Source organism: Populus alba, chromosome 9 (genome assembly GCF_005239225.2).
Source record: "Populus alba chromosome 9, ASM523922v2, whole genome shotgun sequence".
NCBI lineage: Eukaryota > Viridiplantae > Streptophyta > Magnoliopsida > Malpighiales > Salicaceae > Populus > Populus alba.
In genome coordinates this window covers 6289593-6316782 of record NC_133292.1, presented here as the reverse complement: position 1 = coordinate 6316782, position 27190 = coordinate 6289593, and the positions used below count along the sequence as shown (strand labels likewise).

The window sequence follows — 27190 nt, the reverse complement described above, 5'->3', positions numbered from 1 at the left end:
TTTGAGCCCTTATTAATTGGGCTAGGCCTAAACAGTAAGGTTACTTTGAGCCCATACCACTTGAAACATGCTCGGATGGAAGGTTTGGTTTCAAGTAAAATGCATGTACCAACGTAGTGTTAAAATCCAATCCAATTAATAATGTACAATAATAATATCACCACGATTTTTTTTTTTTATTATCATTCAATCCCTACCTTCACATTATCAGTTTCACTTTATTTGAGAACTCGACCAATTTTCACTTCTTTATATTATACAAATTCATTCAATATCGAATTGAAATATGTTATATATATGCAAATTAAGAATCATTATTAAATTGAAAACAAACAAAAAATTAACTCAAAAACATTAATCAAAACTCAAAAATCTAAATTTGAAGTAACCAAAAAAATAACAACCAAGTGTATTTACGGGGTAAGAGGGAGAAATGAAGGAAAAAAGAATAGGATCGTTGATGATACACCCATCAATTTTTTGAGCATCTACATTGCATATAATGAAAGAAAAGATGATGAAGAATAATTTGAGATGACAAATGATTTTTTTTTATAACTAAAAAATACTATATGTTTTATCCAAAGTGTGTAGCGGTTCTAACAAGGTGACACGTGTTAATAGCTTTTTAAACAAGAAATTATTAGTTTAATGGCAAATCATGTAATTATCTTTATCCAAACTTAAAAATAATAAAAATAATGAGATTAAAAGATCAAAATACCACTGACAACAATGAATTAAACATGCATAATACTATTATATATATATATATATATAAAATCTAAATACCCTAATTTTTCTCGAAGTATTTTGACTGTTTTACTGTTTAAAAAATATTAAAATAACAAAAGTATCCCAAACAAATTGATAGTGACTTATAAACCCTTTAAAAGTATCAAAATAATATCACCATACTATAGTGATGAGCGTAAAAATTCGAGGAGGGAGCTCCGGTGAATCTCCCGCACCTTATATTTGTTATACATACTGACTGTTTTCTCAAGGAAATTGACTAGCTCATGGACGAGAGCGACTTCTCTCTCTAATGGTGATTAGCTCACCCAGTATGTCATCCCTGTCCACTGTACGCAATAGCAGACCAGCCGCCATTATAAATGGAGGGCACTATGCACACTCCCTCGGCATTACCAAATAGGGCCAACAGAGGGGGGGAAATGGCAGAAAAATCTTACGAGGAAGAACATCCTACCAAGGCTGTTGGATGGGCAGCCAGAGACCAATCCGGGGTCCTCTCTCCTTTCAAATTCTCCAGGAGGTTATTCCCTCTCCTCTATCTTGTTGCTACTTTATATAATTATGGGTTTATTTTTTCTTTGCTCGGTTTAATTAGATCCATTTTCTTCTTGTTTTTTTAATCATCAATAAACTTGCAGTACAGCTGCAGAATGGGCGACATCAGATATGGCAGTCTTTTAGTAAATAAGTTGATCAAATCACATCTCTGTAGTTATATGTCTTCTAAGTAAAAATTTTGTCGGTGATGGCGATCTGATTAATCTTCTTACCTTTTAATATCTCTCGTTTCCATTTGCGGTTTATGCTAAGCAAGGAAAACCTCTTGCAACAGGTCAACAGGAGAGAAGGATGTGAGATTGAAGGTGCTGTTTTGTGGAATATGTCACACAGACCTTCATATGGCCAAGAATGATTGGGGTAATTCCACGTACCCTCTAGTTCCTGGGTATGAACATACTGCAAGAGAAATCTTTTAACTTCTTCTGTATCTTGATTTTCATTTTAAACATTTTTCCTTTAGTTTTTGCTTGCACCAACATTTTCTGTTCTGAGTTTCAACCTTCACGCTTTCTGATTCCTCCATTTTTTCCCTTCAAAATTGCAACTATGATTTGGATCTCTTTTGACTCAAAAGCAATCAAATTTCTATTATTCCTTTAACCCCCCCCCCTTCTCTGTTACAATCTTTATCTTGATCAATTGTTGTGGGAGGAACATGGTAATTTTGTAAATTGAAGTGATATCATTTGTTGAGATTTATTCACGAATAATTTATTGAAAATTCTCTTTCATGATTAATTTATCGCCACTAATCTATTGAAATTGCCTAAAATAATAATTATATATTTTCTAATTTAGGGATTTGGTAGGTTTGATTTTTATTATATTACAACGTGATAATATTTTTTGTGTATATAAACATTGCGAACAATGTATTATAAATGGAAAATTGGCAGTCCAGCGAAAATGTTTAGAGGAGTTTTTACTAGTATAAAGAGCAGTTTTGACTATTATAAATTGGATTCATGCATTGCGATTAAAGTTGTTAATTAAATTAAATTAAATTGGCAATGCAGGCATGAGATTGTTGGGCAAGTGACAGGAGTAGGAAGCAAAGTTGAAAAGTTCAGAGTTGGAGACAAAGTGGGGGTGGCGGGCATGATTGGATCATGCCGCTCTTGCGATAGTTGCTGCAACAATCTTGAAAATTACTGCTCGGAAGTGATAATCACATATGGTGCAAAATACCAAGATGGAACCACCACATACGGGGGCTACTCGAACATTATGGTCGTAGATGAGCACTTCGTAGTTCATATTCCAGACAGCCTATCTCTTGATGCAGCTGCACCTCTCCTCTGCGCTGGAATTACAGTGTATAGCCCCTTGAGATTTTACGGTCTTGACAAACCGGGTATGCATGTGGGTGTGGCTGGGCTCGGCGGGCTAGGTCATGTAGCTGTAAAGTTTGCAAAAGCTATGGGGGTCAAGGTGACAGTTATTAGCACCTCACCCAACAAGAAACAAGAAGCCCTCGAGCATCTTGGTGCCGACGCATTTTTGGTTAGCCATGATCAGGATCAGATGCAGGTATATAAACATGATTCAGAGCACCTTCCTTGCATTTGTAAACTAATTAAACATTAAATCAAATCTTTTATCCTGTGTGTTTGTTTTATGATCTGATATTGCTTGTTATTCAGGCTGCAATGGGCACAATGGATGGTGTCATTGACACGGTGTCGGCCATGCATCCGATCTTGCCTTTGATTAGTCTATTGAAGACTCAAGGAAAGCTGGTTTTGGTTGGTGCGCCTGCGAAACCACTTGAGCTACCAGTGTTTCCTTTGATCGTGGGTATGTATAAATGCATATATCTCAGTATGTGTTCTAAATTTATCGCAGCATTGATCTTCTCATGGGTAGTCGAACAGATAAATATTAGTATAACTACCATGTTATTGGCCTAACAGGAAGAAAAATGGTGGGTGGGAGTGCTGGTGGAGGAATGCAGGAAACACAAGAGATGATTGATTTTGCTGCTAAGAACAACATAACAGCAGATATCGAGTTGATTTCAATGGATTATGTGAACACTGCCATGGAGCGGCTACTGAAAACTGATGTTAGGTATCGATTTGTCATCGATATTGGCAACACAATGAAAATTTGAATTTTCGCCCTCGTAAATATTGTATGAATAAAATGCATGTAATGTGAGAATTCATGAGCTTGAATCATCTTCAGTTTTTGGTACTTATTAAGCACCTCTTAATTTATATAAATAGATCGATGTTCTTGTAATAATTTTTACAGCTTCTGTTGTTGTGGTTGTCATCGACTGACCCAACTCAATTTAAAATAAGAAAATTGCAATGCAATATTAAGAAGGAAAAAAAAAACTATAAGTGCCCACCCCAAATATTGTGGACCAGGAGTGAATTTATTACAGTAATGAAGTAGGGATCTTTCATTCATGCCAGAATTATTAACCCTTGCATGGAGGGTAGTATAGTCCTTTTTTCTAATGGTAGTAAAGTTATTTATGAATTGGACAAGGGCAACAACCTTTTTATATATGTATTTAGCATAGTAAAATTTAAAAGCAAAATTTTCTAAACTTGAATCTAGAGGCTTCATCGTTTTAGATTTTTTATAGCTTTGGTCCACTGGTCTTTGTATCTTTTTTCATATTGGGTTTTTGTAATAATAATATTATTTGACGGGTTGTTTGATATTTGACTTAGCATAGATATTATTAAAAAAAATAACTTGCACACATGCGTGGCTTCTAGAGTGCCAATAGATTCTTCTTGGCTTTCTCTTCGTCCGGGTGTGACGCATGTTTCAAATGGACATCTAATTATAGGGATCAACATTTCCGGTTCGATTTGGTTTTAAATTAAAATAAACAACCAAACCAAACCGAAAACCGGTTCAAACCCTATGATCCTCTCTGCTTCTCCTACAACCTTGACCACAACAACATCCAATCAAACAAAACTCAACCCTGCAAATCGAGCAAAAAACCCAAGACCCAAACATTGTAATTAAAACCACAGATATGAAAAATAAAATAAAAGGAATGGATCTACTATTCCAATTTCATTTATGGCACAGACTCGACAAGAATGGTCAGTTCGGCGGCCGGGGGGAGACAAGATGGTCAAACGAAACTACTGTACCGGGGGAGCATAGGGAGGAAAGGGAGCCCAGAAGGTGGAAGAGCCAGGGGAGGCCGGTTGATGCCAAGGAGAGTGTCAAGGAAAAGATAGAGCCAAGGAGCGTTGAAGGTATTTCATACCCGACTAGCTCATTTAGATGAGGAGTAGAAAGGGAAAGATTGACCGAAAGGGTTGGGGGGGCTAGGGTTAGGAAACATTTATATTTATACTTTTTTTATTTTTAAGTGTTGGTTGATTGAACCGGTTCGGTTTGGTTCGGTTCAATTGGTTTCAAACTTTAGAAACCGAAACCAAACCGAACTGGAATTTTTTTGTGATTTTTTAATCGGTTAATTCAGTTTTTTTTATGCGGTTTTTTCTGTTATTTTTTTCCTGATTTTCTCGGTTTAATCGGTTTACTGGTTTTTTTTGCTCACCCCTATTCAATTCAGTGCACGCAACACTTTTTTTTTTCTGCTACTTTTCCTTTCACCTTAATTTTTATGTTTACCATGCAAAAAATAAAAGCAGCTTCTCTCTTTGTTATATTTTTTATATTTATTTTTTTTATTATTATTACTATTTATTTTATTTAAGATAATTTATAAAATTAGATTTTTTTTTCAATCTCATCTCCTTTAATATTTTTTATTTTTCATATTTGATCTTTATTCTTTTAATTAATATTTTTTATTTGAGATTATTTTTTAAAGTTTAATTTTTTTCGATTGCATACTTTAAAGGTTTTTTTCTTCCAATTTTATCCTTGTTATTTTATTAGCTATATTTTTTTTCTAGGAAATTTTTTTCTAGAATGATCCTTTTTAACGATTTCATGCTCCAGGGTTTAATTTTTTTTATAATTAGCTTCTTTATTAAGCATGAGGCTAGGATTTCAGGAGTTATAAATTTGGAAGATTAACATGGTTTAGAAATTTTACTCGATTTTTTCTTCTTCTTTTTTAACCTTATATTTTTTCAATTTAACCCTTTAACATTTATTAAATTAAATATTGGACTCTGTTATTATTTTTTATATAGAGATTTTCACTAATTTTAATAATAACTCAAATTATCTCAAGTCTTTTTTATTATTTTTTGTTTAATTTATCTTTCTTTATAATGTTTTTTAAAATCAAATCAAATATAAGCATAAGATATTCATCTTATGATATTTTGATTAGTTTGTTTTCTAATTCATTACTCTAACAACATGTGTAGCCTCTCTTAATATCGATATAAAGCTTTTCACAATGAGGTTTAAACTATCTTGATAAGTTAATTTTTATAGTTGAGCAGTTGCATGGTGAAGTGATGATGGGTTGATGACGGATTTCTTTTTCTTCAATTCTAGAGTATAATTAATTATTGTCTTTTTTTATTCATGTTATTTACAATATTTTTATTTTTAAAATTATATTATGAATTAATCATGTTTATTAAATATTGGTAAGTTAATAATTAAGGTATCATGTTTTTCTTGTTTTTTTTTAAAAAGTCGGTATCACCTTTTTTTTTTCTTTCACGTTAAGAAAAGTTTCCTATCTAATATGTACTATATCATGTTTATCTTTTTGGAACATCTCCAATGGTGGCAAAAGCCATTCATAGTAACCAAATTATTAAAATGGTATTTTGAAGAGTATATATATGGTTGATTTTTTTCTTATATGCACTCCAATAAAAAATATTACTATTGTAACTTATTTATTTTTTAACATATTTGTTATTAATAAACAACTTCCTTGCAACTAATTTAATTAATTTATTTTTATATAATAGAATCAAGTTATTAATTATGATTAAAAACAACCACGTCAACAACATTAAAAAAGTTTTTTCCCTCTCCTTTTCATCACTACAAGGAGAAATCTTGGAAAATCACAGCCCACCTTTCTCCCTCTGTCCCCACGCTATTTTGATGTCCTTGAGATCTGGAGGCTATGTTTCATTTGGGACCCACTCACAGATGGGACTCTCTTGTTTATCAAGCTTTGATAGACCGTGATATCATGTTTATTTGACAGCGTCGTTAGAGTTATTTTTTAAATATTTTTTTATATTAAAGTAAATATTATTGATGTTTTTTTATTTTTTTAAAAAATTATTTTTAATATTAATATATGATTTGAAAATATTAAAATATATTAATTTAAAATAAATAAATAAATAAAATATTTTGAAGCGCCTTTCATTGTCCTACAAATTGTCAACAGTTCTATTTAATTATTTTAAAGGCGACGAAGAGGAGAGAGTTGAAGAAGAAAAATAAAATATTGAATTATTTTAAAGGCGATGAAGCAATGCAGCGATGTTCATACCAGGCCACACAAATCTAACTGTGAAACAAGTAAAGCTGTACAAAATCTAACCATATATGAAATCAAAACCTAATAAATTGAAAACAACAAAAAGACTATGAGAAGAGAAGACGAGAATAAAAAAGGAGAGGTAATGATAAATAAAAGAAGTAAAAATATGATGATATGATTTATTTGTGAAATTAAATCAAGATTTATGTTTTATAGAGATATGAATTTTAGCGTTTATTATAAAGCGAAATTTTATGATTTAATATTTTAAAGAGTATTTTTAATTTATTTTTAAAGTGTTGTTAAAAATTTTTGTATGAGATGTCGTCTATGTTTTGGTCCCACAGAGACAAAAAGTTTTCTTACTCGAGATGCTTGTCTTAAAAAAAATTTTATATCTTTAATTTTTTTTTTTAAATTGAGACCCTTTATTTACAAAGGGTTCTCATGTTCTTTTATAATGTCACATGAAAAAATATCTTGAATATTTCATTTTATGTGTCAATGTTTAATGTTTTATTAATAAAAAATAAAAAAACTTATTTATTTTTTATATTATTTATTTTAATTATAAAAATAAAATAAAATTAACTTTGATTTCTATCGTTACATACTGGTCTAGATTACTACAAATATTTCTGAACTTTTAAATCATTACAAAACCCATCCCTAGACTAGAAAAGGTTGAAATTGATTTTTCTACGCTCATAATTTTTAGATACGGTCTGCTTAAAGGTCCGAATTTTAAGTTTTAGCTTCGGGTCAGTTGGGTCTCAAATCGACCTATCAAATTAGATCAAATTTCAAAACCATACCCAAATCTTTGATCTGTTTGAAAATTGGGCTTATTTATCATGTGTTTCTAATAACAGGACTTTTACATGTGATTTGTTATTTTATAAATAATAACATTTTTTCACACATTTCAATTAAAAAACATAATATAATTAAACATATCATTAACTCGGGTACATTGTACTCTATTTTAAAAATTAATTTAGAGTTTTAAAGTTAATGTGTCATAAGCAATTGTTGAAACATCACCATGCCATATCACACGACAAGAGATGTTGACACAAATGGAGGGACATCCATATTTTATTTATTTTTTAATTTGGAAAATCTATTCAAATAAAATTTAAGCATCATCTAAGGCAATCATAAAAGTTCTTGCATTAAAAATCACATTAACTTTTCCAATATATTATTTTATTGGGAGGCACACAACCATTGGTTTGGAAGCCGGAAATTCACCTGTTTTTTTTTTTTTTTCCACTTGTTAATTCAACGCAAGGAAATAGAGTTGAGAGTAAACGACAGCTTACTTGAGATAGCTTTATGGGAAAGTTGTACGGCGAGAAGTCAAGGTAACTGTAACTAGCTCATGGACAGATGGCTTTTCTCCCAAGGTAATTGATTAGCTCACGGATGAGCGACTAAAGGTGCTTAGCTCACCCAGGATGTCATCCCTGCCAATAAGCAATGGCAGACCACCCGCCATTATAAATTGGTGCTCATGCACGCTCTCTCGGCAGTACCAAATAAAGCAAAAAAGAGGGTGGAAATGGCAGAAAAATCTTACGAGGAAGAACATCCTACAAGGGCTTTTGGATGGGCAGCCCGAGACCAATCCGGGGTCCTCTCTCCTTTCAAATTCTCCAGGAGGTTATTCCCTCTCCTCCATCTTGTCGCTGCTTTATTTAATTATGGGACTTCTTCTCTCTCTCTCTGTCTCGCTCTGTTTTACCTTAGACCCATTTTCTCCTTGTTTTTCTAAACACCAACAAGCATGCAGCACAGCTACAAGATTACTGAATCACATGTTTATAGCTTTATATATATGTTTAGTAATATTATGGTTGGTGAATGGCGATCTGGTTGATTTTCTACCTATGAATATCTCTCCTTTTCATTTGCGGTTTATGCTAAGCAAGGAACACCTCTTGCAACAGGTCTACAGGAGAGAAGGATGTGCGATTCAAGGTGCTGTATTGTGGAATATGTCACTCAGACCTCCATATGGCCAAGAATGAGTGGGGTACTTCCATGTACCCTCTAGTTCCCGGGTATGTACACACAGGAAGAAAAATCTATGACCGTATATATAGTTATTTCTCATTTGTTTTGCGCATAAACATCATGAATGGCAATTGGCGCCAGTCCAGGGAAAATGTTTAGAGGAACTTTGACTGGAATAAATTCGTCCATGCATTGCATCTGAGGGTTAATTAAATGAAATTGGCAATGCAGGCATGAGATTGTTGGGGAAGTGACAGAGGTAGGAAGCAAAGTTGAAAAATTCAAAGTTGGAGACAAAGTGGGGGTGGGGTGCATGGTTGGATCATGCCACTCTTGCGATAGTTGCAACAGCGATCTCGAGAATTATTGCCCAAAAATGATACTCACCTACAGTACCAAATACCACGATGGAACCACCACGTACGGAGGCTACTCAGACAGCATGGTCACGGATGAGCACTTCGTGGTTCGTATTCCAGACAACCTACCTCTAGATGCCGCTGCACCTCTCCTATGTGCCGGGATTACAGTTTACAGCCCCTTGAGGTTCTTTAATCTTGACAAACCGGGTATGCATGTGGGCGTGGTTGGGCTCGGCGGGCTAGGTCATGTAGCTGTAAAGTTTGCAAAGGCCATGGGGGTCAAGGTGACAGTTATTAGCACCTCCCCCAAGAAGAAACAAGAAGCCCTCGAGCATCTTGGTGCTGACTCGTTTCTAGTTAGTCGTGACCAGGATGAGATGCAGGTATATATATAAACATGGTTCAGAGCACATTCCTAATTGTATTTATCTGTAAAACTAATTAAGCATCAAACATAATATAATATTGTCTGTTATTCAGGCTGCAATGGGCACAATGGATGGTGTCATTGACACGGTGTCGGCCATGCATCCTATCTTGCCTTTGATTAGTTTATTGAAGACTCAGGGAAAGCTGGTCTTGGTTGGTGCGCCTGAAAAGCCACTTGAGCTACCAGTGTTTCCTCTGATCATGGGTATGTATATATGCTTGCATCTCAGCATGTGTTCTAAATTTATTTTATTGAGCTGACAGCGACGAATTCCATGTCATTGGCTTGGCAGGAAGAAAAATAGTGGGTGGGAGTTGCATCGGAGGAATGAAGGAAACACAGGAGATGATTGATTTTGCTGCCAAGAACAACATCACGGCGGACATCGAGGTTATCTCGATGGATTATGTGAACACAGCCATGGAGCGGCTTTTGAAAACAGATGTCAGATACCGATTTGTTGTCGACATCGGCAACACAATGAAGATTTGAATTCTCTACCTCGTAATCACTGTACGAATAAAACGCATGTAATGCCAGATTCATGATCAGTTTGAAAAATCTGGAGTTTTCGGTGCACAATTTAATCATGGTTTGAAAATTGAAGCAATGATGTGACGTTATTTAGTCCTCTGTTTTTGTTAAATTTCTGTTCAAGTATTTCAGCTTTTACTTATTTTGTTTGAGCACCTCAATTTATTATTATTTATCAGAAGAGCGTCACTTTATATGAATCGATCAATGGAGGACATTTCGGCTAACCCAGCCCAATTTAAGATAAGAAAACTGCGATGTTTTTCTTTTCAAGCGCCTGTACTTTAACGTTATCAGTTTCAGATTTATTTTTATATGCACATGTTTTTACTCAGTACAGTGGAAAACTATCAGATTTCAACCAAGAGAGCAACCCTGTTGTTTGCAGACATGACCTTATTCTTTGGACATATTATCAATTTATTTTCCTTTATCATAATTACTTAAACCCTTAGCGTCAATTTAATCAATGATCTTTTCAATCCCACACATTGAATAGAATTAAATTATTTCCATCTTTTCTCTCTCTAAAAAAAAAACTTTCCTCCTTTAATTATTTGACGGAGAAATAACTACTTCTCTCTTAATATTTTATGTGTTTGGTTTTCATTTTCGTTGTACAACCAGTGCTTGGATGAGTTTAGAATGAAGGACGTCAAACATGGACGCGGAAAGTACTCTTACAATTAAAAATATTAAGAAGTTGAATTGTTAAATTAATTAGGTCACTATCCCATAATTCAAAATTGATTAAATTAACAGATCATTTGTGTGGAAGTAGGACATGGAAAACGACTGCTTTCTTTCTCACTATTTTTTTATGTGTTGAATGTTGACCACTAATTTGAAGTTTTTAATTACCATATTGCCTTTCATTGCCAGGCTGACAATAGTGCTACAAAGATATAGTACGTGGTCTTTAAAAAACAGAAAAATGATCATTTAAAAATGAGTTTTTAATTCAACTTTGATCTCCTTAAATTAATCCCATTACAAAACAGATAAATGATCATTTAAAAATTAGTTTTTCAACTTTGATCTTCTTAAATTAATCCTATTAATTAATTTGAAATCAATTTTTTGTGCTAACTTTCCATGCTAACACAAATTACGTTGAGTGTTTGAAATGAGGAATAGTTTTAGGTAACGGTTTACCAAGATAGGGAAATAAAATCAGGACTCCAAGTGTTGCCATGAGTACTTTCTAATTGGAATTGAGACACTTCCATGTCCAAACCAGTTTATTGGACTTGGAGCATGTCTGGACCTAAGTTGAGCGGTCTGGTTGTGTCCAAGGCAAGGCAACCCTAGCATCAAGTGTTTTCATGTAGGGGTGGGGGCCTGGCTTTTGTCCAAGACAAGGACATGCCAGCCTGGCACCACGTGGCGCTCAGGTCAGATCCAGTGTAAGGGCAGGGCAGTCCAAGCATCAAGTATCCTCACGTGAATGCACGGGCTTGGCTGCCACCCATGACAACAGCAAGCCAGTCCAAGCTCCATGTGGTGCAGGTCAACCTAAGCGCCAGGTGTCCTCATGTGGGTGAGCAAGCTTGGCTGACACCTAGAGTAGCCCCACCCAAACTTGAAGTGATCATTTTCTCCCCAACTATCCATTCAATGTCAAATGCATCCAAATAAAAAAAGCAACCCCATTGTCCTTGCAACTCTCTTTGTCAAGGGTGTCTAAGCTGCTATTACACTGCTTCAATACATAGTGCTTTGAGTCTAGATAAATATTAAGAAGGGCATTGAATCTTTTTAGTATATTGTATAATTTATTTATTTGTTTATACAGTGAAATAAAGATTTATTTTTTATATGTGGGTTGTTTTGTGGTTGTATTTTTTTTTTAGACGAGGGGCATGTGTTTATCGATTTATTAGAACTTGTGTATTTTCTTTGATATTAATAAATTATTATTTCGTTTTAGCAACTCTTTTTATAATATTCATTTTAGCAATATAAATGGGCTTTGCTTTTTTTCTTTTTCGTTTCGGAGTTTTTAATTTTTATGGATATATTATTTTACCAAATTTTTAATTTAAAGCAGCGTTAATTTTTTTAAAAAGGGAGGAACTTTGAGGCGAGATCAACTTTTGTCTGCTGGTCAATTACTAGAGTAAAAAACAAAATTGAATGGAGATTAATAAATCATATATAGTTAACAGATAAATCAATATCAAATAATCTTATTCACTACGGTTTCCTAATAAATTTAAATCCTGACATAAATATAATAACTTATGAGAAAAATACAATAATTCTTGTTGGATGTATAATAAAACTATAAAATATCCATTTTTTAAACCAAAACAAAAGAGGGTAGCATGGACTAACCCGCATTAATGTGATCTGTCATATATTCTTAGAGAAAAGAGAAAAGAAAAATTATTCCAATAGCTTGTTAGTATATACGAGACGAGGAATAAATTTATATAGTCTGCTACTTTTTTTTTCTGCAAGGAGAGAGGGGTTTAATTGATTAAAGTTCAAGGCTTGTCCTTAAGAACTAAATTCTTAAAAATAGCTTACTGGTACAATCAAATTAGGTATTCTCATTCTAGTCCTTTCTTTTGCCTTGCATCTCTGAAAACTTGAAGGAAGCAAATTCCACAGCTAAAAGTCAGAATTATTTTTCTCTGTCTTAATTGATTAATTAGCGTTCAATTTTTCTTTTTGAGTTTTGATATCTTGAGATAAGTTCGTGGTCTAATTAATGTCGCTCTCTCGATGGAGATTTTTTTTTGTTTTTTGCCTCCCTTTTTATGAACAAATAAAGACAGATACGAAAGGAGGGCATGAGAGACCTGCTTAATTACATGTTTTAACACCCAATTAATTGCTGATTAAATGATACATGTGTCATGCTTTTATTGGAAAATTTTGATCAAGACACCTTCGTAAACAAATGGAAATTGACAAAACTAGTTTTAGTTAAGACAACATTATTAATTATTTTTTTTAACACATGCAACTCATGATGAAAGAGGGAGAAGACAACGAGGAATAGAATTACACAGTCAAAGTCTATTTTTTACCATTGGGAGCCACCATCCAAAGTACATAGTAGCCCCAATATACTAGCATTTCTTTCACATTAAAAATATTATTTAAATATTAAATTATATTTATACCTTCAATCAATCATACAATTAACAAGCAAATAAGAAAAAAAAAAAATTAGGCTAAAAAATCTTAATACCCCTAACCCCAATTACTTTTTTTTTTCTTGAATTTAAGGGTGCATGTATAATTTAATTATTTATAAAAAAAAAATACCAAAACACTATTGCCCTGCCATGTTGATTTTTTTATCATTAGGATATTTTTGTTATTTTACTATTATTAAAAATATTGAATAGATAAAAATATTCTCTGTCAAATTTATAATGACTAATAAATTATGTAAAAATATAAAAACAATATCTATCTTTAAGGCAAGTTTTTTTTTTAAATGCCATTAGCCTTGCTTGGCAATTATAGTGAATAGTGGATTATCTTTATTGCTGCAAAGAAACCTTCTTTTTTTAAATTGTTGTTTAGTATCGATTTTTTTATTATTATCATTGTTATTGCTAGTACTTCTAGCTAGTATCATTGCCACTAGTATTATCATTATCATTATTATTATTACCACTACCATCATAACTATTATTATTATTATTATTATTATTATTATTACTACTTAAAAACAAATGTTGAAGCGTTATTGACATGTTTCTTAATAAGAAAAAATCAATTATAAACTTAAAAAGATAATGCATATTGAATGGTGTATTTTTTTAAAAAATATTAATACAGTAACATATTAAATGATTTTTAAAAAATATTAAAAATAGTTATATATTGGATCAATCCGGATTAACTTGTCAAATTCGCAATTAAAGTCATGAGATTGTAACAACCCTATCAAAAAACAAATCATAATATATAATGAAAGTCAATTCCTAATCATTCAAAAGATGAAGAATAAAAAAAAAATTAAATTAAAAAAAAGACAAAAAAACTACTCAAGTCAACTTGCAAAAATCAAGATTTGGACCATGAAATTGAGATAATCCTATAAAAAACAAGTAAAAAAACTTATGAAGCTTAATTTCCAACCAACATGGTTTAAAATGATGAAACAAGAAAATTAAAAGGACAAGAAACAACCCAAGTTAACTTGGGTTAGCCAGTTAAAATCGCAACCTCGATCATAAGATCCAGGTAACATTATAAAAGGCAAATAAAAAAAGAAGTCATGGAGCTCTATTTTCAATAGATTTAATGTTAAAGGTTGAAATTTAAAGAAAAGAAATTTATCCATAAAACCAGGATAACCTTACAAAATGCAAATTGAAAAAAATTACTTAGCTAAACTTCTAAACAACTTAATATCGAGAGATGAAATTGAAAAAAAAAACTAAAAAAAAAGAGGAAGATTTGAGTTGTTGAGCGGTGAAAGTTTTATAAAATATTTTTAATTTAAAAAAAACATAAAAAATAAATAGAATTAACTTGGATCAACCTATTAAACTTGTGATCTAAATTATGAGATCGAGATAACCCTATAAAAAAAATTCAAAAAAATTATAAAGCCCCATAAAAAATGCTCAATTAAAAAAAAAAATCAAACAAAGTCAATCCGAGGCAACTTGTCCAACTCACAACCCATAGAATGAAAAAGAAATAACTCTATAGAAAGTAGATAAAAAAAAATAAAATCCAATTTTCAACTAACCCAATGTTAAAGAATAAAAAATAATTAATTAGAAAAGACGGCTAAAAAAACCCAAGCCAACCTCAGTTAACTTATTAAACCCGCGATCTTAATAAATTTATAAAAAGCAAGTTGAAAAAAATTATAAAAGCCTCGAAAAAAATTAAATTCATGAAACTAATATATAACCCAATATATAAAAATAAAAAATTTACAAAATAGAATTTTTAAAACAACATAATATTAAATATTAAAATTGAAAGCAAACTAAAAATCAATGATAGATCGTGATGAAATAAATAAAAAAAAATAAAAAAACTTAAAACAGTATTATAGTGAATAAAATCATGTGAATATGGCTATAGTGATTTAGCCACGAAGGTTTTCTTTAACCTTCAACGTGTTTTAACATGGGCCAACCGAAAGAAATATTGAAATTTAAGGTGTAAAATGTGTTTCAAAATTTTAGCGTTGTATTTTAGAGTGTATTGAAAAGGGATGTTTGTGATTCTTGTAATAATTATTTTATTTTTTTAAAATTATTTTTAATATTAATATATCAGAATGATGAAAAAAATATAATAAATAAAATAAATAAATAAAAATTTTCAAATTTTAGAAAAGCACGGAGTTACAAACTGCCCCAAAGTCCCACACTAGAATTTTCCTTACAAGTTAAGGTCCTTGGGATTGAAGCAGCTTAACCAACCCAAACCATGTGGCAACCAACCACAAAAGTTCTATTAGTGTGTACATTCAAGGCTATGGCCATCTTCTTTGTTGTGGCCATGTATTTAGCAACTGTTACTGCTCAAGATCTTGAGATGGAGCCAGCACCTGCACCGACAATGGACAAGGGAGCAGCCTATTCTCTGGGGATGTCCGCGGCTGTGTTTTGCTCATCCCTGTTGTTGTCTCTGCTCGCTTGACATTCTTTTTGAGGGACTTTGTGTAATTACTTTGCCTGTTGTTCTTGATTTTATTATCTGTTGATGCAAAAAGAGAAAATGGTTTGCTGTTCATGATTTTATTTATTGTTTTAAGAATCAAGATTTTATTATTTGTTGATCCATAAAGAGAATAAATAAAATGCGGTTCATATAATATTGTTTTTGGTGAATTGGTTTTTTTTTTGCCATTATTTTCTTGCGCTCACCTGATCTGGCTACCAGGCATACTTGCATCTCTTTTTATGAATGTTTATTATTTGCTGATCCATAAAGAGAATAAATAAAATGCGGTTCAAAACTTCTCCAATATATTATTTTATTAGGAGGCACACAACCATTGGTTTGGAGGCCGGAAATTCACTTTTCACTTGTTAATTCAACGCAAGGAAATAGAGTTGAGAGTAAACGACAGCGTGTACTTGAGATTCGAAACTTTTCAATTGATTGTCGAGGTTATGATTATTTTTTAAAATATTTTTTATTTAAAAATATATTAATATAATATAATTTTTATATGTTTTAAAAATTATTTTTGATATTAATGTATTAAAATAATTTAAAAATATTAAAAATATATTAATTAAAAAAATTATTTTTAAAACACATAAATAAACCAACGTGATTGTTTCCAATTTTATAACTAGCTAATGGACAGATGGCTTTTCTGTCGAGGTAATTGATTAGCTCACGGAAGAGCGACTAAAGGTGCCTAGCTCACCCAGTATGTCATCCCTGCCCATTATAAATTAGTGCACCATGCACACTCTCTCGGCAGTATACCAAATAGAGCAAAAGGAGGGGAAAATGGCAGAAAAATCTTACGAGGAAGAACATCCTACCAAGGCTTTTGGATGGGCAGCCAGAGACCAATCCGGCGTCCTCTCTCCTTTCAAATTCTCCAGGAGGTTATTCCCTCTCCTCCATCTTGTCGCTGCTTTATTTAATTATGGGACTTCTTCTCTCTCTTTGTCTAGCTCGGTTTACTTAGATCCATTTTCTTCTTGTTTTTCTAAACACCAACAAGCATGCAGCACAGCTGCAAGATGGGCTACATCAGATATGGCAGCCTTTTATTTTTAATATGTGAAATAAGTTTATTGAATCACATGTTTATAGCTTTATATATATGTTTAGTAATATTATGGTTGGTGAATGGCGATCTGATAGATTTTCTACCTCTTAATATCTCTCCTTTTCACTTGCGGTTTATGCTAAGCAAGAAACACCTCTTGCAACAGGTCTACAGGAGAGAAGGATGTGCGATTCAAGGTGCTGTTTTGTGGAATATGTCACACAGACCTTCATATGGCCAAGAATGATTGGGGTATGTCCACGTACCCTCTAGTTCCCGGGTATGTACTCACAGCAAGAAAAATCCATGGCCGCATAGTTATTTCTCTTGATTTTTTGTACATAAACATGATGAATGGCAATTGGCAGTCCAACGAAGATGTTTAGAGGAACTTTGACTGGAATAAATTCAGCCATGCCTTGCATATGAGGCAGGGGCGGAACTAGGGGAGGCAAGCAGGCTCCACAAAACATTTTAAACTTTTTATTATTTAGTATTTAAATATAAAATATAAAATATTTTTTATTTTAAATAAATAAACTTTTTAATAATATATCTTTTTTATATTAATTTTGACCTTCGCTACCGATTATTACCAGCTCCGCCGCTGGAGGTTAATTAAATTAAATTGGCAATGCAGGCATGAGATTGTCGGGGAAGTGACAGAGGTAGGAAGCAAAGTCGAGAAGATCAAAGTTGGAGACAAAGTGGGGGTGGGGTGCATGGTTGGATCATGCCGCTCTTGCGATAGTTGCAACAGCCATCTCGAGAATTATTGCCCAAAAATGATACTCTCCTATGCGAGCAAATACCACGACGGAACCACCACATACGGGGGCTACTCGGACATTATGGTCGTAGATGAGCACTTCCTTGTTCATATTCCAGACAACCTACCTCTAGATGCCGCGGCACCTCTCCTATGTGCTGGGATTACAGTTTACAGCCCCTTGAGGTTTTTTAATCTTGACAAACCGGGTATGCATGTGGGCGTGGTTGGGCTCGGCGGGCTAGGTCATGTAGCTGTAAAGTTTGCAAAGGCCATGGGGGTCAAGGTTACAGTTATTAGCACCTCTCCCAAGAAGAAACAAGAAGCCCTTGAGCATCTTGGTGCTGACTCGTTTCTAGTTAGCCGTGAACAGGATGAGATGCAGGTATATATATATATATAACATGGTTCAGAGCACATTCCTTGTATTTATCTGTAAAACTAATTATGCATCAAACATAATATAACATTGTCTGTTATTCAGGCTGCTATGGGCACAATGGATGGTGTGATTGACACGGTGTCGGCCATACATCCTATCTTGCCTTTGATTAGTCTATTGAAGACTCAAGGAAAACTGGTCTTGGTTGGTGCGCCTGAGAAGCCACTTGAGCTACCAGTGTTTCCTCTGATCATGGGTATGTATATATGCTTGCATCTCAGCATGTGTTCTAAATTTATTTTATTGAGCTGACAGCGACGAATTCCATGTTCTTGGCTTGGCAGGAAGAAAAATAGTGGGAGGGAGCAGCATAGGAGGAATGAAGGAAACACAAGAGATGATTGATTTTGCTGCCAAGAACAACATCACAGCAGACATTGAGGTTATCTCGATGCATTATGTGAACACCGCCATGGTGCGGCTTTCGAAAGCAGATGTCAGATACCGATTTGTTATTGACATCGGCAACACCATTAAGATTTGAATTCTCCTCATCTTAAACACTGTACGAAATAAAACGCATGTAATGTGAGATTCGTGGGTTTGAAAATTCTGGAGTTTTCGGTGTCTCTGGAAGCACAATGTAATCATGTTTTGAAAATTGAAGCAATGATGTGACTTTATTTAGTACCTCTATTTCTGTGTAAATTTTATGTTCCAAGTCTTTCTGCTTTGATTTATTTTGTTTAAGCCCCTCACCTTTTTATTATTTATCAGAAGAGCTTCGCTTTATATGAATCGATCAATGGAGTACATTTTGGCACATGTTTTTCTTTTTATACTCACAAGCTTTTACTCAGTACAGTGGAAAACTACTAGATTTCAACAAAGAGAGCAGCCCTGTTATTTGCAGACATGACCTTATTCTTTGAGAAAATTATCAGAAAGCCTGTTTTTAACAAATATATATAGGTCATATTAATCTTGATCTTTTCAATCCCACACATTAATTTATTTTTCCATTTATCATAATAATTACTTGAACCCTTGGCGTCAATTTAATCATGATCTTTTCAAGCCCACACATTGAATAAAATTAATTTATTTCCATCTCATCTCTAAGAATAAAGGACGTCAAACATGGACAAAGTACTCTTGTAATTAAGAATATTAAGATGTTGAATTGTCAAATTAATTAGGTCAGTACTATCCCATAATTCAAAATTGATTAAATCAGATCATGTCTGCGTGGGAGTGGGACATGGATAACGACTGCTTTCTTTCTCACTATTTTTTATGTATTGAATGCTGAACAAAAACACTACTTTGGAGTTTTTAATTACCATGTTGCCTTTCATTGCCGGGTTGACAATAGTGCGCTCCCACGATAGAGTACGTAGTCTTCGAAAAAACCAGATAGGTGATTATTAAAAAAATAATTTTTCAACTTTTATTGATAAAAATAAATAAAAATACTGATGTAATTTTTTTTTTTATTGATAGATTACCTATGAATTTTACTAATGAAAATATTCCATCGATATTTACTAAGAAAATTACATTAAAAAAAAAGATAAAAAAAATGATGACATTTTGTTCTTTCAATGGAATTACTAACAGAATTTATTCCATCGGTAAATTTTATTGGTAAAATTAGTGGTAAATTGTGAACACTATTCATCATGCCAATTACAAATGGAATCACCGACAGAAACTTCTGTCTATATTTTACAGAGCCCTGGAATTATTCACTTTTAAATTTTACTGTTAATTACTGTTTTTTATAGATAAAATCAACGATAGATTGAAAATTCGTCGATGTTATTGGGCAGTTTTCTGACAAAATTAGCTTAAAGTAAAATTTTAAACTAAATATTACAAACAGAATCACCGACAGATTGAAAAGTCGCCAGTGATATTTGATGGTTTTTGAAATTTTTTGATTAAATTCAAAATTTAAATTAAATATTACGGACGGAATCATCGACAAAATAATTAAAAATATTAATATTTAATTATCCGTCTGCAAAATTATTGGTAAAACACCCAATAAAAAATCTAGAATCTCTAATTTCACAATAGACCTGTCTCCTTTCTTCTTCTTCTCTCTTCGACCCCTTCTCTTCTTCTCCATGCTCAAGTTTGTCTTCTTCTCCCTTCTTATTTTTTTTCTCAATTTTTTTTTAATTAGTCATTTTACGAAATTTTTTTTCTTTTCTTAACTGCACTTGCAACTATTTAAGGTAAAAAAAAAATCTTATTTTTTCATGTATTTTTCACTATATATGTTTCATTTTATTTTTAATTGTTTTTTTTCTTAATAGTTTTATGAATGTTGTTGTATGATTTTTTTTCGCGTGAGATCAATTTTTAGTTGATTTATTTATAGTATTTTTTAATTTTTTTCATACAAATCTTTTTAGTTGAATTTATTTTTTCGTGTGTATTTATCTTTTGCAATTTTTTTTTGTGTTGATTTTCTTCTTCTTTTTTCCAAGCATTTTGAGTGTTATAGAATGTTGATTGATATTAATTTAATTATTTTATAGTCTTGTAAAATTTATTTTTAAAAATATTTTTAAATAATTACTGATGGAATTGCATACAGTTTGTTTTCGCGGGAATTATTGACGGAATGAAATATACTTTTTTTGCTCACCTTCTGTCAATAAATCCATCGATAATAATATTTATTTATTACCAACAGACAAACAAAAAAGTACCGATGAAAGATTTACTGACGAAGATTTTTTATCGGTAATTTTTTTGCCAACAACATGGTAGTGCAAATAACAACGGAAAATTCCGTTGGTAAATCTAAAGATTGTGGTAATGGTTCTCCTTAAATTAATCCCATTTGAAATCATTTTTTTTTGTTAACTTTCCATGTTAAGCATAACAGGTTTTCCCCCCCTCAAGTTTAAAGCTTGAAAGACTAATATCTTGGAATATTTTACTCGTTTAAACGTATGTAATTTTCCATTAGTTTAGCATGTCATTTATAGCACTCGTAATAATAATAATAATGCAGGGAGATGAGATCCAAGTATGCAGGCCCAGCTTACCAAATCGAAGGCCCGCAACCCAATCCCACACCGACATGCCGTTTTAACTACGTTGAGTGTTTGACATGGAGACTAGTTATAGGTAACGGTTACCAATTTAGGGAAATAAAATCAGGACAAGTGTCCGCTAACGTTAATAAAAATCAAATTATTTTTTAGCACCATCCGTTTTCTTGCTGGCCTCTGTGTTCCAGCCGTCCACGTTATCTATGACCCCACGCGTTTTCTTTGTGAAAACCTACCCGAGCCCTCACTATATAAACACCCCTTGCCACTTATGAACATGGCGCAGGTGTTCCAGGTTCTGTTCCGGGGTCCCGCAAGCCTCCACAAAACCTTATAAATAGCCCTCGGGTCTAAGCTCTCTCAGAGCCCACAGACAGTACTAATCAGCACACAGCAAGCAGTATAACATACTCAGCAAACACCAGGTTTTTCCTGTTGTTGTCTCTGCTTGCTTTCCTCCGTATTAATGTGTTTAAGAGTGTGGTTATGATTGTTTTTTAAAATATTTTTTTATTTAAAAAAATATGTTAGTAATTTTATTTTATTTTTAAAAAATTATTTTTGAGATTAACACATCATAATAATTTAAAAACATCAAAAACATATTAATTTTAAACCAAAAACAAATTTAAATTTTATGAAAAATAGTTTTCAAACGCAATCCTAAATAGGTACCATGTATAATAATAAGTAGATTTGGACATCGCGCTGCTCGTTTGACTTTCTTTTTGAGGGACTTTGTGTAATTACCTTGCCTGTTCTTCTTGATTTTATTATCTGTTGATGCAAAAAGAGAAAATGGTTTGCTGTTCATGATTTTATTTATTGTTTTAAGAATAAAGATTTTATTATTTGTTGATCCATAAAGAGAATAAATAAAATGCGGTTCATATAATATTGTTTTTTTTTTTTTTTGCCATTATTTTCTTGCGTTCACCTGGTCTGGCTAACAGGCATACTTGCATTGCATCTCTTTTTATGAATGTTTATTAGTTGCTGATCCATAAAGAGAATAAATAAAATGCGGTTCAAAACTTCTCCAACATATTAATTTATTAGGAGGCACACAACCATTGGTTTGGAGGCCGGAAATTCACTTTTCACTTGTTAATTCAACGCAAGGAAATAGAGTTGAGAGTAAACGACAGCCTGTACTTGAGATTCGAAACTCTTCAATTGATGATTGAGGTTATGATTATTTTTTAAAATATTTTTTATTTAAAAATGTATTAATATAATATATTTTTTATATGTTTTAAAAATTAATTTTGATATTAGTGTATTAAAATAATTTTAAAATATTAAAAATAAAAAAAAAATTAAAATTTTTTAAATCATTTTTAAAACAAAGAAGCAGACCTACCTGATTGTTTCCAATTTTATAACTAGCTAATGGACAGATGGCTTTTCTGTCGAGGTAATTGATTAGCTCACGGATGAGCGACCAAAGGTGCTTAGCTCACCCAGTATGTCATCCCTGCCCATTATAAATTAGTGCACCATGCACACTCTCTCGGCAGTATACCAAATAGAGCAAAAGGAGGGGAAAATGGCAGAAAAATCTTACGAGGAAGAACACCCTACCAAGGCTTTTGGATGGGCAGCCAGAGACCAATCCGGGGTCCTCTCTCCTTTCAAATTCTCCAGGAGGTTATTCCCTCTCCTCCATCTTGTCGCTGCTTTATTTAATTATGGGACTTCTTCTCTCTCTCTGTCTAGCTCTGTTTTACCTTAGACCCGTTTTCTCCTTGTTTTTCTAAACACCAACAAGCATGCAGCACAGCTGCAAGATGGGCTACATCAGATATGGCAGCCTTTTATTTTTAATGTGTGAAATAAGTTTATCGAATCACATTTTTTTAGCTTTATATGTATGTTTAGTAATATTATGGTTGGTGAATGGCGATCTGATAGATTTTCTACCTCTTAATATCACTCATTTTCACTTGCGGTTTATGCTAAGCAAGAAACACCTCTTTCAACAGGTCTACAGGAGAGAAGGATGTGCGATTCAAGGTGCTGTTTTGTGGAATATGTCACTCAGACCTTCATATGGCCAAGAATGATTGGGGAATGTCCACGTACCCTCTAGTTCCCGGGTATTTACACACAGCAATAAAAAAATATATGACCGTATAGTTATTTCTCTTGATTTTTTGTACATAAACATGATGGATGGCAATTGGCAGTCCAACGAAAATGTTTAGAGGAACTGCTTTGACTGGAATCAATTCATCCATGCCTTGCATATGAGGCAGGGCGCGCGGAACTAGGGGAGGCAAGCAGGGGCTGGCTCCACAGAACATTTTAAACTTTTTATTATTTAGTATTTAAATATAAAATATAAAATATTTTTTATTTTAAATAAATAAACTTTTTAATAATATATATCTTTTTTATATTAATGTTGACCTTCGCTACCAATTATTACCAGCTCCGCCGCTGGAGGTTAATTAAATTAAATTGGCAATGCAGGCATGAGATTGTCGGGGAAGTGACAGAGGTAGGAAGCAAAGTCGAGAAGATCAAAGTTGGAGACAAAGTGGGGGTGGGGTGCATGGTTGGATCCTGCCGCTCTTGCGATAGTTGCAACAACCATCTCGAGAATTATTGCCCAAAAATGATACTCTCCTATGCTAGCAAATACCACGACGGAACCACCACATACGGGGGCTACTCGGACATTATGGTCGTAGATGAGCACTTCCTTGTTCATATTCCAGACAACCTACCTCTAGATGCCGCTGCACCTCTCCTATGCGCTGGAATTACAGTGTATAGCCCCTTGAGATTTTACGGTCTCGACAAACCGGGAATGCATGTGGGCGTGGTTGGGCTCGGCGGGCTAGGTCATGTAGCTGTAAAGTTTGCAAAGGCCATGGGGGTCAAGGTTACAGTTATTAGCACCTCTCCCAAGAAGAAACAAGAAGCCCTCGAGCATCTTGGCGCTGACTCGTTTCTGGTTAGTCGTGACCAGGATGAGATGCAGGTATATATATATATATACATGGTTCAGAGAACCTTCCTTGTATTTATCTGCAAAACTAATTAATTAAACATCAAACATAATATAATATTGTTTGTTTATTCAGGCTGCAATGGGCACAATGGATGGTGTGATTGACACGGTGTCGGCCGTGCATCCTATCTTGCCTTTGATTAGTCTACTGAAGACTCAAGGAAAGCTGGTCTTGGTTGGTGCGCCTGAAAAGCCACTTGAGCTACCAGTGTTTCCTCTGATCATGGGTATGTCTATATATATATATATATATGCATGCATCTCCGTGTGTGTTCTGAATTTATTTTGGTATTGATCTTCCAATGGGCTATCAAATAAATAAACATATATTGAGAGCTGACAGCGACGAATTCCATGTTATTGGCTTGGCAGGAAGAAAAATAGTGGGTGGGAGTGGCATCGGAGGAATGAAGGAAACACAGGAGATGATTGATTTTGCTAGCAAAAACAACATCACGGCAGACATTGAGGTTATCTCGATGGATTACGTGAGCACTGCCATGGAGCGGCTTTCGAGAACAGATGTCAGATACCGATTTGTTATTGACATCGGCAACACCATCGGCAACACCATGAAGATTTGAATTCTCCACCTCTTAAACACTGTACGAAATAAAACGCCTGTAATGTGAGATTCGTGAGTTTGAAAAATCTGGAGCTTTCGGTGCCTCTGTAAGCACAATGTAATCATTGTTTGGAAATTGAAGCAATGATGTGTCGTTATTTAGTACCTCTATTTCTGTGTAAATTTTATGTTCCAAGTATTTCTGCTTTGATTTATTTTGTTTAAGCCCCTCACTTTTTTATTATTTATCAGAAGAGCATCGCTTTATATGAATCGATCAATGGAGTACATTTTGGCACATGTTTTTCTTTTTATACTCACAAGCCTTTACTCAGTACAGTGGAAAACTATTAGATTTCAACACAGAGAGCAGCCCTGCTATTTGCAGACATGGCCTTGTTCTTTGGACAAATTATCAGTAAGTCCTGTTTTAACAAATATTGGTCATATTAATCTTGATCTTTTCAATCCCACACATTAATTTATTTTTCCCTTTATCATAATAATTACTTGAACCCTTGGCGTCAATTTAATCATGATCTTTTCAGGCCCACACATTGAATAAAATTAATTTATTTCCATCTCTTCTCTTATAAGAATAAAGGACGTCCAACATGGACAAAGTACTCTTATAATTAAGAATATTAAGATGTTGAATTGTTAAATTAATTAGGTTACTATCCCATAATTCAAAATTGATTAAATTAACAGATCATTTGGGTGGAAGTGGGACATGGAAAACGACTGCTTTCTTTCTCACTATTTTTTATGTATTGAATGCTGAACAAAAACACTACTTTGGAGTTTTTAATTACCATGTTGCCTTTCATTGCCGGGTTGACAATAGTGCGCTCCCAAGATAGAGTACGTAGTCTTCGAAAAAAACAGATAGATTATTGTTAAAAAATTAGTTTTTCAACTATCATCATTACTAGAAAATTAATAAATACAAATAAAAATATTAATAGAATATTTGTGTTGATAAATTACCTATAATTTTACTAATAAAAATATTCCCTCAGTATTTACCAAGAAAACTACATTAAAAAAATATATTAAAACAAAGCAAAAAAAATGATAACTTACCTTTTTTCCAACGGAATTACCAATAGAATTTATTTTATTGGTAAAATAATTGGTAAACTGTGAATATTATTCATCATATCAATTATAAAGGGAATCACCGATGAAAACTTTCATCAGTATTTTACATAGAGCTCTGGAACTATTCACTTCCAAATTGCACTGTTAATTATTGTTTTTTATAGACAAAATCATCGATGGATTGAAAATTCATCAATGTTATTGGGCGGTTTTATGAAAAATTTAGCTTAAATTAAATATTACATACGGAATCATCAACAGAATGATTAAAAATATTAATATTTAATTATCCGTCAATAAAATCATTTGTAAAACACCAAATAAAAAGTCTAGAATCCATAATTTCACAACAGAGCCGTCTCCTTTCTTCTTCTTCTCTTCTCTCCGCAACCCCTTCTCATCTCCTTTATGCTCAAAGTTGTCTTCTTCTCCCTTCTTATTTCTTCTTCTCAGTTTTTTTTAATTAGTCATTTTATGAATTTGTTTTTTTTTTCTCTTCTTAACTTCACTTGGAACTACATTAAGGTAAAAAAGAAATTCTTCTTTTTTCATGTTTTTTTCACTTTACATGTTTTTATTTTATTTTTAATTGTTTTTGTTCTTAATAATTGTATGAATGTTGTTGTAGGATTTTTTTTTTTCATGTGAGATCAATTTTTAGTTGATTTATTTATAGGATTTTTAATTTTTTTTCATATGAATCTTTTTAGTTGAATTTATTTTTTTGTGTTATTTATCTGTTGCAAATTTTTTTGAGTTGATTTTCTTCTTCTTCTTTTCAAGCATTTTGAGTATTATAGAATGTTAATTAATATTAATTTAATTATTTTATAGTTTTGTAAAATATATTTTTTAAAAATATTTTTAAAATAATTATTGATGAAATTATATACGGTTTGTTTATGTGGGAATTACCGATGGAATAATTTTTTTTTTTTTGCTCACCTTTTCCGTCAATAAATCCATCGGTAATGATATTTGTTTATTATCAACATACGGAAAAAAAAAAGTATCGATGAAAGATTCACCGACATAAATTTTCCATCAGTGATTTTATCGGTAATTTTTTTGCTAATAACATGGTAGTGCAAATACCGACAGAAAATTCTGATGGTAAATCTAAAGATTGTGGTAATGAATCTCCTTAAATGAATCCCATTTGAAATCAATTTTTTTTGTTAACTTTCCATGTTAAGCATAACAGGTTCCCCCCCTCAAGTTTAAAGCTTGGAAGATTTTACTCGTTTAAACGTATGTAATTTTCCATTAGTTTAGCATGTCATATATAGCACTCATAATAATAATAATAATAATAATGCAGTGAGATGAGATCCAAGTATGCAGGCCCAGCTTACCAAATCGAAGGCCCGCAACCCAATCCCACACCGACATGCCGTTTTAACTACGTTGAGTGTTTGACATGGAGACTAGTGTTAGGTAACGGTTACCAAGATAGGGAAATAAAATCAGGATTC

General features: G+C 32.8%; 4 protein-coding genes across 6 annotated transcripts; all 4 read left to right on the top strand.

Moving 5' to 3' along the window:
• The first annotated feature begins 937 nt into the window (after nt 1-937).
• Nucleotides 938-3567, top strand: LOC118027680 (probable mannitol dehydrogenase). 2 transcript variants are annotated; one of them, XM_035031107.2, is made up of 6 exons: nt 938-1279; nt 1398-1486; nt 1592-1705; nt 2337-2850; nt 2964-3117; nt 3234-3567. In XM_035031107.2, the coding sequence occupies exons 1-6, from the start codon at nt 1226-1228 to the stop codon at nt 3431-3433; spliced, it is 1125 nt and encodes a 374-aa protein (XP_034886998.1). In that variant the 5' UTR covers nt 938-1225; the 3' UTR covers nt 3434-3567. The 2 variants fall into 2 exon arrangements, with proteins under 2 accessions (XP_034886998.1, XP_034886997.1); XM_035031106.2 differs by lacking the exon at nt 1398-1486 and having other exon boundaries at nt 940-1279.
• Nucleotides 3568-8242: 4675 nt separating this feature from the next.
• LOC118027682 (probable mannitol dehydrogenase) lies at nt 8243-10174 on the top strand. The gene is made up of 5 exons (XM_035031110.2): nt 8243-8401; nt 8689-8802; nt 8987-9500; nt 9598-9751; nt 9840-10174. The coding sequence occupies exons 1-5, from the start codon at nt 8253-8255 to the stop codon at nt 10037-10039; spliced, it is 1131 nt and encodes a 376-aa protein (XP_034887001.1). The 5' UTR covers nt 8243-8252; the 3' UTR covers nt 10040-10174.
• Nucleotides 10175-16484: 6310 nt separating this feature from the next.
• LOC118027681 (probable mannitol dehydrogenase) lies at nt 16485-18646 on the top strand. Its single transcript, XM_035031108.2, has 5 exons — nt 16485-16638; nt 16972-17085; nt 17446-17959; nt 18059-18212; nt 18301-18646. The coding sequence occupies exons 1-5, from the start codon at nt 16490-16492 to the stop codon at nt 18498-18500; spliced, it is 1131 nt and encodes a 376-aa protein (XP_034886999.2). The 5' UTR covers nt 16485-16489; the 3' UTR covers nt 18501-18646.
• Nucleotides 18647-22518: 3872 nt separating this feature from the next.
• LOC118027679 (probable mannitol dehydrogenase) lies at nt 22519-24836 on the top strand. Of its 2 annotated transcripts, none has more exons than XM_073411301.1 (5): nt 22519-22677; nt 23013-23126; nt 23503-24016; nt 24120-24334; nt 24419-24618. In XM_073411301.1, the coding sequence occupies exons 1-5, from the start codon at nt 22529-22531 to the stop codon at nt 24477-24479; spliced, it is 1053 nt and encodes a 350-aa protein (XP_073267402.1). In that variant the 5' UTR covers nt 22519-22528; the 3' UTR covers nt 24480-24618. The 2 variants fall into 2 exon arrangements, with proteins under 2 accessions (XP_073267402.1, XP_034886996.2); XM_035031105.2 differs by having other exon boundaries at nt 22532-22677; nt 24120-24273; nt 24419-24836.
• The last annotated feature ends 2354 nt before the right edge of the window (nt 24837-27190 follow it).

What these genes read in the sequence shown, in the direction of transcription:
- LOC118027681 (XM_035031108.2), top strand. Translation starts at nt 16,490, where the DNA reads ATGCACACTCTCTCGGCAGTATACCAAATAGAGCAAAAGGAGGGGAAA. An exon ending in ACGTACCCTCTAGTTCCCGG is followed by an intron (nt 17,086 to 17,445) that starts GTATGTACTCAC and finishes TTGGCAATGCAG; the next exon opens with GCATGAGATTGTCGGGGAAG. An exon ending in GTGAACAGGATGAGATGCAG is followed by an intron (nt 17,960 to 18,058) that starts GTATATATATAT and finishes TCTGTTATTCAG; the next exon opens with GCTGCTATGGGCACAATGGA.
- LOC118027682 (XM_035031110.2), top strand. Translation starts at nt 8,253, where the DNA reads ATGCACGCTCTCTCGGCAGTACCAAATAAAGCAAAAAAGAGGGTGGAA. An exon ending in CCTTTCAAATTCTCCAGGAG is followed by an intron (nt 8,402 to 8,688) that starts GTTATTCCCTCT and finishes CTCTTGCAACAG; the next exon opens with GTCTACAGGAGAGAAGGATG. An exon ending in GTGACCAGGATGAGATGCAG is followed by an intron (nt 9,501 to 9,597) that starts GTATATATATAA and finishes TCTGTTATTCAG; the next exon opens with GCTGCAATGGGCACAATGGA.
- LOC118027679 (XM_035031105.2), top strand. Translation starts at nt 22,577, where the DNA reads ATGGCAGAAAAATCTTACGAGGAAGAACACCCTACCAAGGCTTTTGGA. An exon ending in CCTTTCAAATTCTCCAGGAG is followed by an intron (nt 22,678 to 23,012) that starts GTTATTCCCTCT and finishes CTCTTTCAACAG; the next exon opens with GTCTACAGGAGAGAAGGATG. An exon ending in ACGTACCCTCTAGTTCCCGG is followed by an intron (nt 23,127 to 23,502) that starts GTATTTACACAC and finishes TTGGCAATGCAG; the next exon opens with GCATGAGATTGTCGGGGAAG.
- LOC118027680 (XM_035031106.2), top strand. Translation starts at nt 1,119, where the DNA reads ATGGAGGGCACTATGCACACTCCCTCGGCATTACCAAATAGGGCCAAC. An exon ending in ATGATCAGGATCAGATGCAG is followed by an intron (nt 2,851 to 2,963) that starts GTATATAAACAT and finishes CTTGTTATTCAG; the next exon opens with GCTGCAATGGGCACAATGGA. An exon ending in AGTGTTTCCTTTGATCGTGG is followed by an intron (nt 3,118 to 3,233) that starts GTATGTATAAAT and finishes TTGGCCTAACAG; the next exon opens with GAAGAAAAATGGTGGGTGGG.